Here is a 12,872-nt window from a genome sequence, read left to right as displayed (position 1 = left end):
GATTTCTGGTTGTAATTATGTAATTTTAACTCTTGTAGTTCATATAGTCTGCCTTATGTTCTGTATATAGTACAGTCATGTTTTATAGCATATATTATGTATACTTCATCTGCTAGTACCACCTAGCTATAATTCGAGATATGTTGAAATGCTTAAATCAAGTCTTAAAGTGACTTGCTGAACAGCAGATATTAAAATAAATGGTAAATAAGAAGTAATTAGGGTGACAGCTCTAGACCTTTTATTGTGGCCGGTCCTGCAGTGACAAACAACCCAATGTTGGGTTCATGTTAATCTCACCCACCAGTCTCTGGCGAGACATCTGGTTTCAGAGCGCCTCAGAACGGGACTTAAATGGCAGTCAATGGCAGGCCTGGAGAAAACATCTGCAGGTTTTAATTGGCTGATCTTTCACTCCAGCACCATCTAGAACCTCCCCCTCTTTGTGGATTTCAATGTGCGAGCATAGCAAGTAATGTGATAAACAAGGAAGTGAGTTTGGGAATTTCAGAAAGTTTTCAAATATAATCTTTATATCCCCGAACTAAGAATAAATTGGGCACTGCAAAAATAGTATGTATGCTGTGATAGAACATTCATTTTGATGGGTGATTTTCATTTTTTTATTTTTTACTTCCCATCAATTCAAGCCTGGGGAGGAGGTTAGGTTCATTTAAGCAGCAGTCTGGCTGGAGTTTACCAGCGGAAGGGGAAGAAATTTCTGCACTCCACAAACAAACACACAGAAACACACACAGACCACACCGTGCACCAAACATGGCCCCCACCACCTGCCCCACCTCCTCTTCATAAACACATGGGAAACACACACTGCACCGCGCACCAAAAATGGCACCTCGCTTGCCCCACCCCCTCTTCATAAACAAATGGGATTTGTCCAAAATGGCACCCTATTCCCTATAGTGCACTGGTCAAAAGTAATGCAATAAATACAGAATAGGAGGCCATTTGGGATGCAGTCATGATTCCAGCTACCCATATCCTGTCACTTCTCTTCACCACTCTGATCAATTGGAGATGGTGGAGCTCGATCTGCCGATTCTGGGCTGCATCCTAAATGAACCCTATTCCCTAAGTAGTGACTTACTTTTGACCAGTGCCCATAGGGGCTCCATCTACAGTGGGGCAAAAAAGTATTTAGTCAGCCACCAATTGTGCAAGTTCTCCCACTTAAAAAGATGAGAGAGACCTGTAATTTTTTATCATAGGTACACTTCAACTATGACAGACAAAATGAGGGGGAAAAATCCAGAAAATCACATTGTAGGATTTTTAATGGATTTATTTGCAAATTAAGGTGGAAAATAAGTATTTGGTCACCTACAAACAAGCAAGATTTCTGGCTCTCACAGACCTGTAACTTCTTCTTTAAGAGGCTCCTCTGAAAGTCACCCAGTAAAATCCTACTTGAGTAAAAGTAAAAAAGCATTTGGTTTTAAATATACTTAAGTACCAGAAGTAAATGTAATTGCTGAAATATGCTTAAGTATCAAAAGTATAAACCATTTTAAATCCCTTATATTAAGCAAACCATACAGAATTAAAGTTTTTATTTACTGTCAGCCAGGGGCACACTCCAACACTCAGACATAATTTACAAACAAAGCATTCGTGTTTAGTGAGTCCACCAGATCAGATGCAGTAAGGATGACCAGGTATTTTCTCTTTAAGTGCGTGAATTACACTATTTTCCTGTCCTGCTAAGCATTCAAAATGTAACGAGTATTTTTGGGTGTCAAGAAAAATGTATGGAGTAGAAAGTACATTATTAACTTTGGAATGTAATGGAGAAAAAGTACAAAAATATAAAAAGTACAGATACTCAAAAAATATATACTTTACACCACTGCCTGGGACCAGTTTGTCAAAACACCACCCATGTGATAACTTCCATTAGTTTATATTGGTGAACTGCAGCCTTGTCAAATAAGACAGTGTACTAGCTCTAATTAATACATTTCCTGCCTTTATGGGACTGCGTGTCTGAGTTTAGATTGGCAGAACCAGTGTTAACCTTCGCCAAAGGGACATTTTAATAGAGAGAAGCCAATGAATAGCTCTACACGCTAGCTACCACATATAGGGAGAGAAGGAGGGAGGGCAGAGAGAGACAGAGCAGGAGAATGAGTGAGAGTAAGAGAGGGGAGAGAGTGAGAGGGAAAGGGATAGTGAGAGTGAGAGAAAGTGAGCAAGATGAGAGATTGAGAGAGAGTATATATGGAGAGAAATAATTCTGCTGCTCCTCTCTCCAGAGATTATACTCAGCAGGCCTGACTGTGTTTCTCCTTTCCTGCCCTGTACTGCTGCAGCACAACCATGAGGCTAATTTCCTCTGTCCCATAAACAACATGTCACTGATCTGGATCTATGTAAAACCTTTCGAAGCTGAAGAAGAAAAAAATTAAATTTGTTTTTTCTCACTATAATTACATCACCACAACTTGGGTCCATGATTCATCTATGATCTCAATAGAAGAAAAGAATAATAATAATATATATATATATATATATATATATGTATGTATATGTGTGTGTTGTAAGTGTTTATAAAAGATGCAATGGCAGGTCAAAGCATAGCAAATGAATTTTTTGGTACAGTATTGCATTAGAGTGAGTGTCTCCCTCTTCAGTCTGCGGTTGGCTAAAGCACTAATTGGTTATTTCCTGTCTGAGTCACATCTCTACCAGTGACGTCAGAGCAGAAAATGAGACATGGCCTGGTTTCCTGATAACAATGGAACTTAGGCTTACGAGTGTTTTAACGATGCATCATTCCTACAACAGCTAAAGATGTAAAATGCGTTTCCCAAACACCACATAGAGAGAACGTTCGCTAAATGTGTCGTTAGACCATTTGTCGATACTGATAAAATCAAAAGAAAAGCAGCGCTGCTCTCGGATCAGCTTACTCCATTCAAATTTGACCATAACATTAGATTTACGCTGCAATACTGATGACGGATCAGCTCCTAGAGATATTACCACATATGCCTTCAAATATCAAGGCGGCTTATAATGCTTACCCAATAAGAATGCGCTAAATTACCGATCGGGGACATCCTTGTGCACATGTTACACATGCAATACACTGAGTCATTAATTACAGACCGTAGCCTATTGTCAAAATAGAACTCAATTGATTGAACATACTGTAGAATCTATTTCAATATGATTTGAAATATATAGGCCCATGTAACCTATTTATCTTCCTCTATGGGATTGGTGTCCCCTCCACTGGACGGTTGAGCTAACGTAGTCTAATGTAATTATCATGAGGTTGTAATTAACAAGAACTTTTCCCAGGACATAGACATATTGTATCTGATATGGATAGAAAGCTTTAATTTGTGTTAATCTAACTGCACTGTCTAATTTACAGAAGCTATTACAATGAAAGAATACCATGCAATTGTTTGAGGAGAGTGCATAGTTATTGTCACGACTTCTGCCGAAGTCGGTCCCTCTCCTTGTTCGGGCGGTGTTCGGCGGTCGACATCACCGATCTTCTAGCCATCACTGATACATTTTTCATTTTCCATTGGTTTTGTCTTGTCTTTCTTCACACCTGGTTCCAGTCCCATGAATTACATGTGTATTTAACCCTCTGTTTCCCATCATGTCCTGGTCGGAGATTCTGTAATAGCGTGTGTTTAGGTGGCAGGGAAGTCATGCGCAGGAGAATCGAACTTGGTATAAATGGAGTTGTTTAATAGACTTAACAAAACTCCATAACCAAAATTACAAGATAAATAAAAGTGGGGACAAGAGCCTGTCGCGCACCAATACATAATACACAAACATACAAACAATCTCCGACAAGGACATGATGGGAAACAGAGGGTTAAATACATTCAAACATTGTATAATCATCAGCACAACTGGACAGTTTTTGTGTTATGAGAACATTTGTCGTGACCTAACGAATGTTCTTGCAACTTTCACAGAAAGAATTTTGGTTTACGGAGTTATTGTTTGTTCTTTGTCTTCTTTCAGGTGAGGCAGGACAAAATCATCTGCCTTCCCCAAAAAATGACCATGTACAACCAAACAATACTCTTACCAAATAAAACTGCTGTGCAGCCGGATGTGCCCGAGATGATGGGCCGGAAAACCAACCTGGACTTCCAGCAGTATAGCTTCATCAACCAGATGTGCTATGAGAAAGCTCTGCACTGGTACGCCAAGTACTTCCCTTACCTAGTCCTCATACACACCCTCATCTTCATGGTGTGTAGCAATTTCTGGTTCAAGTTCCCAGGCTCCAGCTCTAAGATAGAGCATTTCATCTCCATCTTGGGAAAGTGCTTTGACTCCCCCTGGACTACTAGAGCTCTGTCCGAGGTGTCTGGAGAGAACCCAGAGGAGAAGGTATTGTTGGTATGTGTTTGTATGTCTTGTATGTATTTACTGTGTGTGGGTGTGTGCATGCGTAAAATTATGTTTTGTCCAGGACTAGGCTCAATCTGTATCCCGGAAAACAGCCCTATATTGTATATATTTGAAATAAAATGCATTAATCCATTCATTCATGAATTGATTCAAGGACATCAAGAAGAGTAGGGCGATCCTCAATGTGTCTGTAGAGGGGAACCTGGACAACCTGGAGAAGACCCAGTCCCTCAAATCCATCCCAGAGAAGATTGTAGTGGACAAGCCCACAGCCAGCGCTCTGGATAAGAAGGAAGGAGAACAGGCCAAAGCTCTATTTGAGAAGGTGAAGAAGTTCCGCCTGCATGTCGAAGAGGGGGACATCCTCTATGTTATGTATGTTCGCCAGACTGTTCTCAAAGTGTTCAAGTTCCTCCTCATCATCGCGTATAACAGTGCTTTAGTCTCTGAGGTGCAGATCACAGTGAAGTGCAGTGTGGACATACAGGACATGACGGGATATAAGCATTTCTCCTGTAATCACACCATGGCCCACCTGTTCTCTAAGTTGTCGTACTGTTACCTGTGCTTCGTGGCTGTGTACGGATTCACCTGCCTCTACACTTCCTATTGGCTCTTCTACCGCTCACTGAAGGAGTACTCCTTTGAATACGTGAGGCAAGAAACGGGAATCGATGACATCCCAGACGTGAAGAATGACTTTGCCTTCATGCTGCACATGATCGACCAGTATGATCCACTGTATTCCAAGAGGTGCAAAACTTTTTCTTAAATTAGACAATTGTAAATTCTTTCAAGTGATTCAGCTCTTTGTTGTTATTGATAAGTATGTAATGCCTCCACTTATAAAATAAACTAATGCATAGCTGCCCTCTGCTCCAACCCTTCAAAGGGGTTATTGTGTTACTATTTTTCAAACATACTTTTTAAATACTCTGCATTGTTGGTTAAGGGCTTTTAAGTAAGCATTTCATGCTAAGGTCTACACTTGTTTTATTCAGTGCATGTGACAAATATGATTTTGATTTGAATAAAGCAGAAGAAAAGTTTCCATTGCACATAATTTTATATTGTTTTTTGGACAATAAAGTAATCTTCTTATTCTCTCTTTCGGTCTCTCTCAGGTTTGCAGTGTTCCTGTCTGAGGTCAGCGAGAACAAACTGAAACAGCTGAACCTGAACCATGAATGGACGCCAGAGAAGCTGCGTCAGAGACTGCTGACCAACCACAATGACAGACTGGAGCTGCAGCTGTTCATGCTGTCTGGGCTCCCGGACACCATCTTCGAGGTGACAGAGCTCCAGTCCCTGAAGCTAGAGATCATCAACAACGTAACCATCCCAGCTTCCATCGCCCAGCTGGAAAACCTCCAGGAGCTGTCTCTGTATCAGTGTTGCTTTAAGATCCACACCACAGCCACTTCCTTCCTCAAGGAGAAACTCAAGGTATGCTTTTCTGGTAGTGAATTTGGTGTGGCATGTTTTTTTTTAAATTTCTCTTGACTTTGTATTCTGTTTTTGTCTCGTACAGTATGTGGGTCAGCATTCCGGCTCAAACCACCCAGTTTATCATGTAGTATATACTATAGTAATTTCTTTAGTGTTTTGCGGACTGTAGTGTTTTTGATGACATTACTGTAGTATTTACTGTAGTGTTTTTGATGACAGTACTGTAGTATTTACTGTAGTGTTTTTGATGACAGTACTGTAGTATTTACTGTAGTGTTTTTGATGACAGTACTGTAGTATTTACTGTAGTGTTTTTGATGACAGTACTGTAGTATTTACTGTAGTGTTTTTGATGACAGTACTGTAGTATTTACTGTAGTGTTTTTGGAGTCAAGTATTGTTATGAACCCAATAACTAGCCTATGGATATAGATGCACTCGCTTTGTCTAGAGGTCCTAGGCCTAGTTATAGGGTCTTCAAAAGTTATTCACACCCCTTGTCATTTTCCACATTTTGTTGCTACAAAGTGGGATTAAAATGGATTTAATTGTCATATTTTGTCAACGGTCGACACGAAATACGTGATAGAAGAAAAGTTCTAACATTTGTAAAGATTTTTTTTTGTGCCAATTATTCTTTTCAAAATTCAAGCTCTGACAAATTGGTTGTTGATCGTTGTTAGTTAACCACTTTGATTTGTAAGCAGATTTAAGTCAACTGTAACTCGGCCACTGATGAACGTTCACTGTCTTCTTGGTAAGCAACTACAATGTAGATTTGGCCTTGTGTTTTAGGTTATTGTCCTGCAAAAGGTAAATTTGTCTTCCAGTGTCTGGTGGAAAGCAGACTGAACCAGGTTTTCCTTTATGATTTTGCCTGTGCTTAGCTCCATTCTGTTTTTGTTTTTTACCCTGAAAAACTCCCCAGTCTTTAACGATTACAAGCATACCCATAAAATGATGCAGCCACCGCTATGCTTGAAAACATGGAGATTGGTACTCAGTAATGTCTTGCATTGGATTTGCCCCAAACTTAAGACTTTGTATTAGGCACAAAAAGTGAATTGCTTTGCCACATTTTTTGCAGTATTAGTTTAGTGCCTTGTTGCAAAGAGGATGCATGTTTTGGAAAATTTGCATTCTGTACAGGCTTACATCTTTTCGCTCTGTCAATTCGATTAATATTGTGGAGTAACTACAATGTTGTTGAACCATTCTCAGTTTTCTCCTATCACAGCCATTAAACTCTGTAACCGTTTTAAAGTCACCATTGAGTGGTTTCCTTCCTCTCCGGCAACTCTGTTAGGAAGGACGCCTGTATCTTTGTAGTGACTGGAAGTATTGATACGCCTAGCAATAGGTGCCCTTTTTTTGCGAGGTATTGGAAAACCTGGCTGGTCTTTGTGGTTGAATCTGTGTTCGAAATTCACTGCTCGACTGAGGGAACTTACAATTATCTGTAAGTGTGGGGTACAGAGATGAGGTAGTCATAAAAAAATTATGTTAAACACAATTATTGCCATGCAACTTATTTTGTGACTTGTTAAGCATGTTTTTACTCGTGAACTTATTAAGGCTTGCCATAGCAAAGGGGGTATATACTTGACTCAAGACATTTCAGCTTTTAATTTTTTATTAATTTGTACAAAATGTAAAACATAATTTCACTTTATGGGGTATTCCAGTGACCAAAACATACTTTTATCAAGTTCATATTCAGGCTGTAACACAACAAAATGTGAAAAGTCAAGGGGTGTGAATACTTTCTGAAGGCACTGTACAAGGTCTGTAACCTGAAGGAATATGTGCATCCATGTGAGTAATCAGCGTATGCGCCTCGGTGTTGAATGTACACTACCGTTCAAAAGTTTGGGGTCACTTAGAAATGTTCTTGTTTTTGAAAGAATCTTTTTTTTTGTCCATTAAAATAACATCATATTGATCAGAAATACAGTGTAGACATTGTTAATGTTGTAAATGACTATTGTAGTTGGAAACGGCAGATTTTTTTATGGAATATCTACATAGGCATACAGAGGCCCATTATCAGCCACCATCACTCCTGTGTTCCAATGGCATGTTGTGTTAGCTAATCCTAGTTATTCCTTTTAAAAAGGCTAATTGATCATTAGAAATCCCTTTTGCAATTATGTTAGTACAGCTGAAAACTGTTCCCCTGATTAAATAAGCAATAAAACTTTAGACTAGTTGAGTGTCTGGAGCATCAGCATTTGTGGGTTTGATTACAGGCTCCAAATATCCAGAAACAAAGATCTTTCCTCTGAAACTCGTCAGTCTATTCTTGTTCTGAGAAATGAATGTGCGAGAAATTCCCAAGAAAGTGAAGATCTCATACAACGCTGTGTACTACCTTCACAGAACAGAGCAAACTGGGTCTAATTAGAATAGAGAGGAGTGGGAGGCCCCGGTGCACAACTGAGCAAGAAGACAAGTACATTAGTGTCCAGTTTGAGAAAGATGCCTCACAAGTCCTCAACTTGCAGCTTCATTAAATAGTACCCGCAAAACACCAGTCTCAACATCAACAGTGTAGAGGCGACTCAGGGATGCTTTTAAAATTCAACATTTGTGTACAATTTATACTTAAAATATCAAAGGGACTCAAAAGGCACTAAATTTATTGGAACAACCCATGTGTATTTTGTCTGCTGTTGTCGTTGACATTTAATTTCTACACAGGGATTAATGAAGTATCTATCTATCTCTATCTAAGGTGCTCAGGGTAAAGTTTGATGACAGCAGGGAGCTGCCTCATTGGCTGTACCACCTGCGGAATCTAGAGGAACTCTACCTCATTGGCTCATTGAGTCCTGACGCTTCGAAGAATGTGGGTCTGGAGTCCCTGAGGGAGCTGAAGCACCTGAAGACCCTCTCGCTCAAAAGTAACTTTACAAAGATCCCCCAGTCCATCGTAGATGTGTCCAGCCACCTGCAGAGGCTGTACATCTACAATGATGGCACCAAGCTGGTGATGCTCAACAACCTGAAGAAAATGGTGAACTTGACTGAATTGGAGCTGGTGCACTGTGACCTGGAACGCATCCCACATGCTGTCTTTAGCCTCACAAACCTACAGGTATGATATAACATACTATGACTGCCTGATATGCTCGTCTACAGTGTCTCAAAACTCTGAGTAGTCAGCCTACAGGCGTGATTTACTATAATTGCCTGCTATGATTGCATAGTGTCACACAACTAGGGTTGCAAAAAAATATATGTATGGCCAATTGCTGTAATTTTGTGGAATGACACTTATAATAAAAATGTTTTACTCTTAACTCTACAGGAGTTGGACCTGAAGGAAAACAACCTGCGCTCCATTGAGGAGATAGTCAGCTGCCAGCACCTCCACAAGCTGACGTGCCTGAAACTCTGGCACAACAGTATCTGCTACATCCCTGAGCACATCAAGAAGCTTGGCAGCCTGGAGCGCCTCTACTTCAGTCACAACAAGATAGAGATCTTGTCCCCGCACCTGTTCTTATGCAACAAGCTTCGTTACCTGGACCTGTCCAACAACGACATCCGGTTCATTCCGCCGGAGATTGGCGTCCTACAGAGTCTTCAGTATTTCTCTGTTACGTGCAACAAGATCGAGAACCTCCCAGACGAGCTCTTCTTTTGCAAGAAGCTCAAAACCCTCAAGCTGGGCAAGAATATGCTGTCTTTGCTCTCACCAAAGATCTCATACCTGGTTCTATTGACACACCTGGAACTGAAGGGCAACCATTTTGAGCTCCTGCCTCCAGAGCTGCGGTTCTGCCGGGCGTTGAAGCGTGGCGGCCTAGTGGTGGAGGACGTCCTGTTTGAAACCTTGCCTTCGGATATCAGAGACAAAATGAAGGCTGAGTGAAATGCTTTACAGTATCTATGCAAAAGGCCCTGCCATACACTAGCTTCCTGTCCAGGGGGTGTACTTTCACATCAAGCTGCCTTACATAAACAGGAGATTGGCTTCTGCCATATGGGCCATTCCGGCTTGGACAAGCCAATTTATATGTCTGTGCAAAAATAAAATGACAATCTTGTCTTAATCTGACAATCCTAGTCGACCAAAATGGTAGATTTTACTGTATACTTAGCTCATGATCAAACTCTAAACACTATACCCTCAGTTCGTAATGGGGAACAGTTATGATATTCATTGGTGTATGTTTTTGAGTATTATGTCTAAGTGTTGCTATATAACAGAAGGAAATATGGCTTTATGTTGTAATTTAATGGTTCTTAACAATATAATTAGTCACAGGCAAGGTATACTTAGCCCTGGTACCAGCCTATTTGTGCCAGAGGACAACAAATGCCCACTTTCATTGAAGCCACGGAAGTTCATGGCTGACTGTAGTTTTGCAGGCATTGATAGCAAAAAACAGGATCCCCATTATAGTGAATGAAAAAATGTCAATCTTCGTGGTCAATGCGCTATTGCATCTTCACATAGGAATGAAATGGTGTCATGTGATGGATGTCTTTGTCCATTCATATATACAGTCATTGATTTGTGCTAACATTCGACTGCTTGTACTTGGAATGTTTTGCATGACATGGAGTGGCAAGGAGTGGAATGATAGCATAAACAGATATGGGACCAAGCTAAGGTATACTGTCCATCAGATGATATCAATTACTAGATTGCTTGTTCTTGTATTTATTACACTGTAATGTATTGTGCAGTTTGTCTAGCACGCTTCATTCAACATAAACTGGATGGATTGCAGGCTTATAATCAGAAAATTAGAATGCATACTAAAATGGAAAATGTTAAGAATTCTCTAGTCTGTGGGGTAAAAGTGGAGAGAAGCATTCAAGGCAGTTGTGTCCTCTAGCCATCTCTATGGTCACTTGAGGACAGATGGCATTCATGACAGGTGTGCCCTCTAACCAGCTCTATGGCCAGGTACAAAAACGGGCAGGTTTGAGGGCACCTCCTTTCTATTCCGGCAGAGAAGCTAAACATCCCACACCCACATTTTTCCTGATCTAGGCGGGGCCACTCTGGTCTACTTATTGCCCTCCCCCTGCGGAAGGGGTGCCCCAGAGACTGTAGGGAAAGGAGATATCTCACTGGCTTTTTTTTTTTTGGTCGGGGGGGTGGAGTGAGTGGGATAGGGGACAATAAGTAGACCAGCGACAGCTGTTCCCTCTCATGTGAGCCTGCCAGATATTATAGAGGCAGTGAGCTCACATTGGAAAGCATGCTTAAAGTATTTTTAGCATATTTGAGCATATTAGCGTATGTGCTACTGTGCATCTGCTGGTATAGTGTGAATATCTTTTGAATGCATCAATGTTAACTCTTTAGGGACTATTGTGATGAGTCCAAAGACCAACATTGGAGTGAATCTGACTTTTGTCTGAGAATATTTTTTGATGATAAGTGTTACATAGTTAATTGTTAGTAGTTTTTGATAAAATACTGCATTTATTAGTGGGTCTTATGCTTGTGGAAGGCTTATATTGAGCCTAAATATAATTTTGCTGACTGTTTAAAATGCAGTGTATTTTACCATTAATTGTACAACACAGCATATTTAGAGAAAACATTTTTAAAAATTGAAAGATATATATATATATATATATATCGGGAATCACCCACAAGTTTTTAAAAAATCGAGATATAATTTTTAGGCCATGCCCAGCCCTAACTTCAAGTAGTAGAAGAAGAAAATGTACTACTTCAAAATGGAGATACCCTCAATGGTGCTGCCCATAGTCCACTCTTCAGTACATGACACACTCACATCAGGCAAGGATGCACAGGATTCTTGGAGGCAGAAAGACCCCATTGTCAACTGCGCCCATTTTAGTTTATAAGTAATATCTAGATTCTAGAGTCTAAACAAAAACACTACTTTGGGTTCTTGTATGCTTACAATGTTGTTTTGATTATTGCATGAGCAGTCGTTAAGATTATATTTGTTTGTGACCTTTGCAAAAATACCTATTTGGATCCAGCAGTTGTTAGCTAGAATGCTAACACCCATTTTACTGGTTGAAGTTGAGTTTAAGTACAATGCAGTTTTTACGTTATATTAAGCAAGACATTCATACGAGTCTTAAAATCTAATTTTAATCCTAAAGTAGTCTGAAATGTACTCATAACAACATCTAAATGGAGCCTTCTTTTGCTGGTGCTCTATGAGAACTCCCCCGTGTTCTGCAACCAATATAATAAATGGTGGGTTATATTTTTCCTTTTGGAAATGTTTTTTGCATATCCCAACTCCCCCTGATACACCCTCGGAGAGTGGGGTCATGGCCATTATCAACGGCGACCCTGGCGCAATTAGGGTTAAGTGCCTTGCTCAAGGGCACATCCACAGATTCTTTTCACTTTCTAGGTTCGGTTACCCTTGTGCAGCAATGTTTGCAAACGCAGAAAGGATTCTGTTCTCTCACAGATGACATAATGGGATATCTACAATGTTTCGTCCTCTAACTATCTCTATGGTACCAACACCAAGTAACGTAACCATTTTAATTAATTTATCTGTTTTTTCTGTTACATGTAGTTGCTAATTGACACACCTTAAATCACTGTACACACCTTTTGAGCATTTGTTTCTATTATGCTAATGAAGGCCTATTTTTTTGTGGCTATTGCATTGCTGCTTGAAATCTTTTCGTGAGCTTTATATTGTTTGATTGCCTGCCATATGCTATCCTATGTAGCCACCGCTAGCTTGCTCTAGCTTTTGTCTTCTATGCCACATGCTATTGCAGCCTCTTGGCCATGAGATTTGTTGCATTGCTGCACTAATTATGTATAACTTTACTCATTTACATTGTATTTGTATATTGTCATTGCATTGATATTCATATTATACAAGTTAACAGCCACATAATTATGCACATTATTGCGTGTTATTATTTGTACCTTTTTACTTTTGTAGATAAACCACACATACCTACCTACCAGTAACTCGAGATCTCGGGGCTATAAGATTCCGTCATTTTGGTTCAAATAAACTCAGCAAAAAAAGAAACCT

The 12,872-nt window shown here is 40.0% G+C and overlaps 1 protein-coding gene across 4 annotated transcripts in view; it reads left to right on the top strand.

The window, feature by feature from the left end:
• The window catches only part of LOC109902742 (volume-regulated anion channel subunit LRRC8C-like), a 34,402-nt gene extending 21,533 nt beyond the window's left edge, over window positions 1–12,869 (top strand). For all 4 annotated transcript variants that reach the window (XM_031785783.1, XM_020499357.2, XM_031785782.1 and 1 more), the window contains 5 exons: window positions 4,015–4,389; window positions 4,565–5,163; window positions 5,535–5,856; window positions 8,594–8,956; window positions 9,170–12,869. In XM_031785783.1, the coding sequence (XP_031641643.1) occupies window positions 4,015–4,389; window positions 4,565–5,163; window positions 5,535–5,856; window positions 8,594–8,956; window positions 9,170–9,736 (2,226 nt within the window). In that variant the 3' untranslated portion in view covers window positions 9,737–12,869. The remainder of the gene's footprint in view (window positions 1–4,014; window positions 4,390–4,564; window positions 5,164–5,534; window positions 5,857–8,593; window positions 8,957–9,169) is intronic.
• Window positions 12,870–12,872: the final 3 nt, after the last annotated feature.

Source organism: Oncorhynchus kisutch, linkage group LG13 (assembly GCF_002021735.2).
Source record: "Oncorhynchus kisutch isolate 150728-3 linkage group LG13, Okis_V2, whole genome shotgun sequence".
NCBI classification, from domain to species: domain Eukaryota; kingdom Metazoa; phylum Chordata; class Actinopteri; order Salmoniformes; family Salmonidae; genus Oncorhynchus; species Oncorhynchus kisutch.
This window is presented reverse-complemented; position numbering and strand designations above follow the sequence as displayed.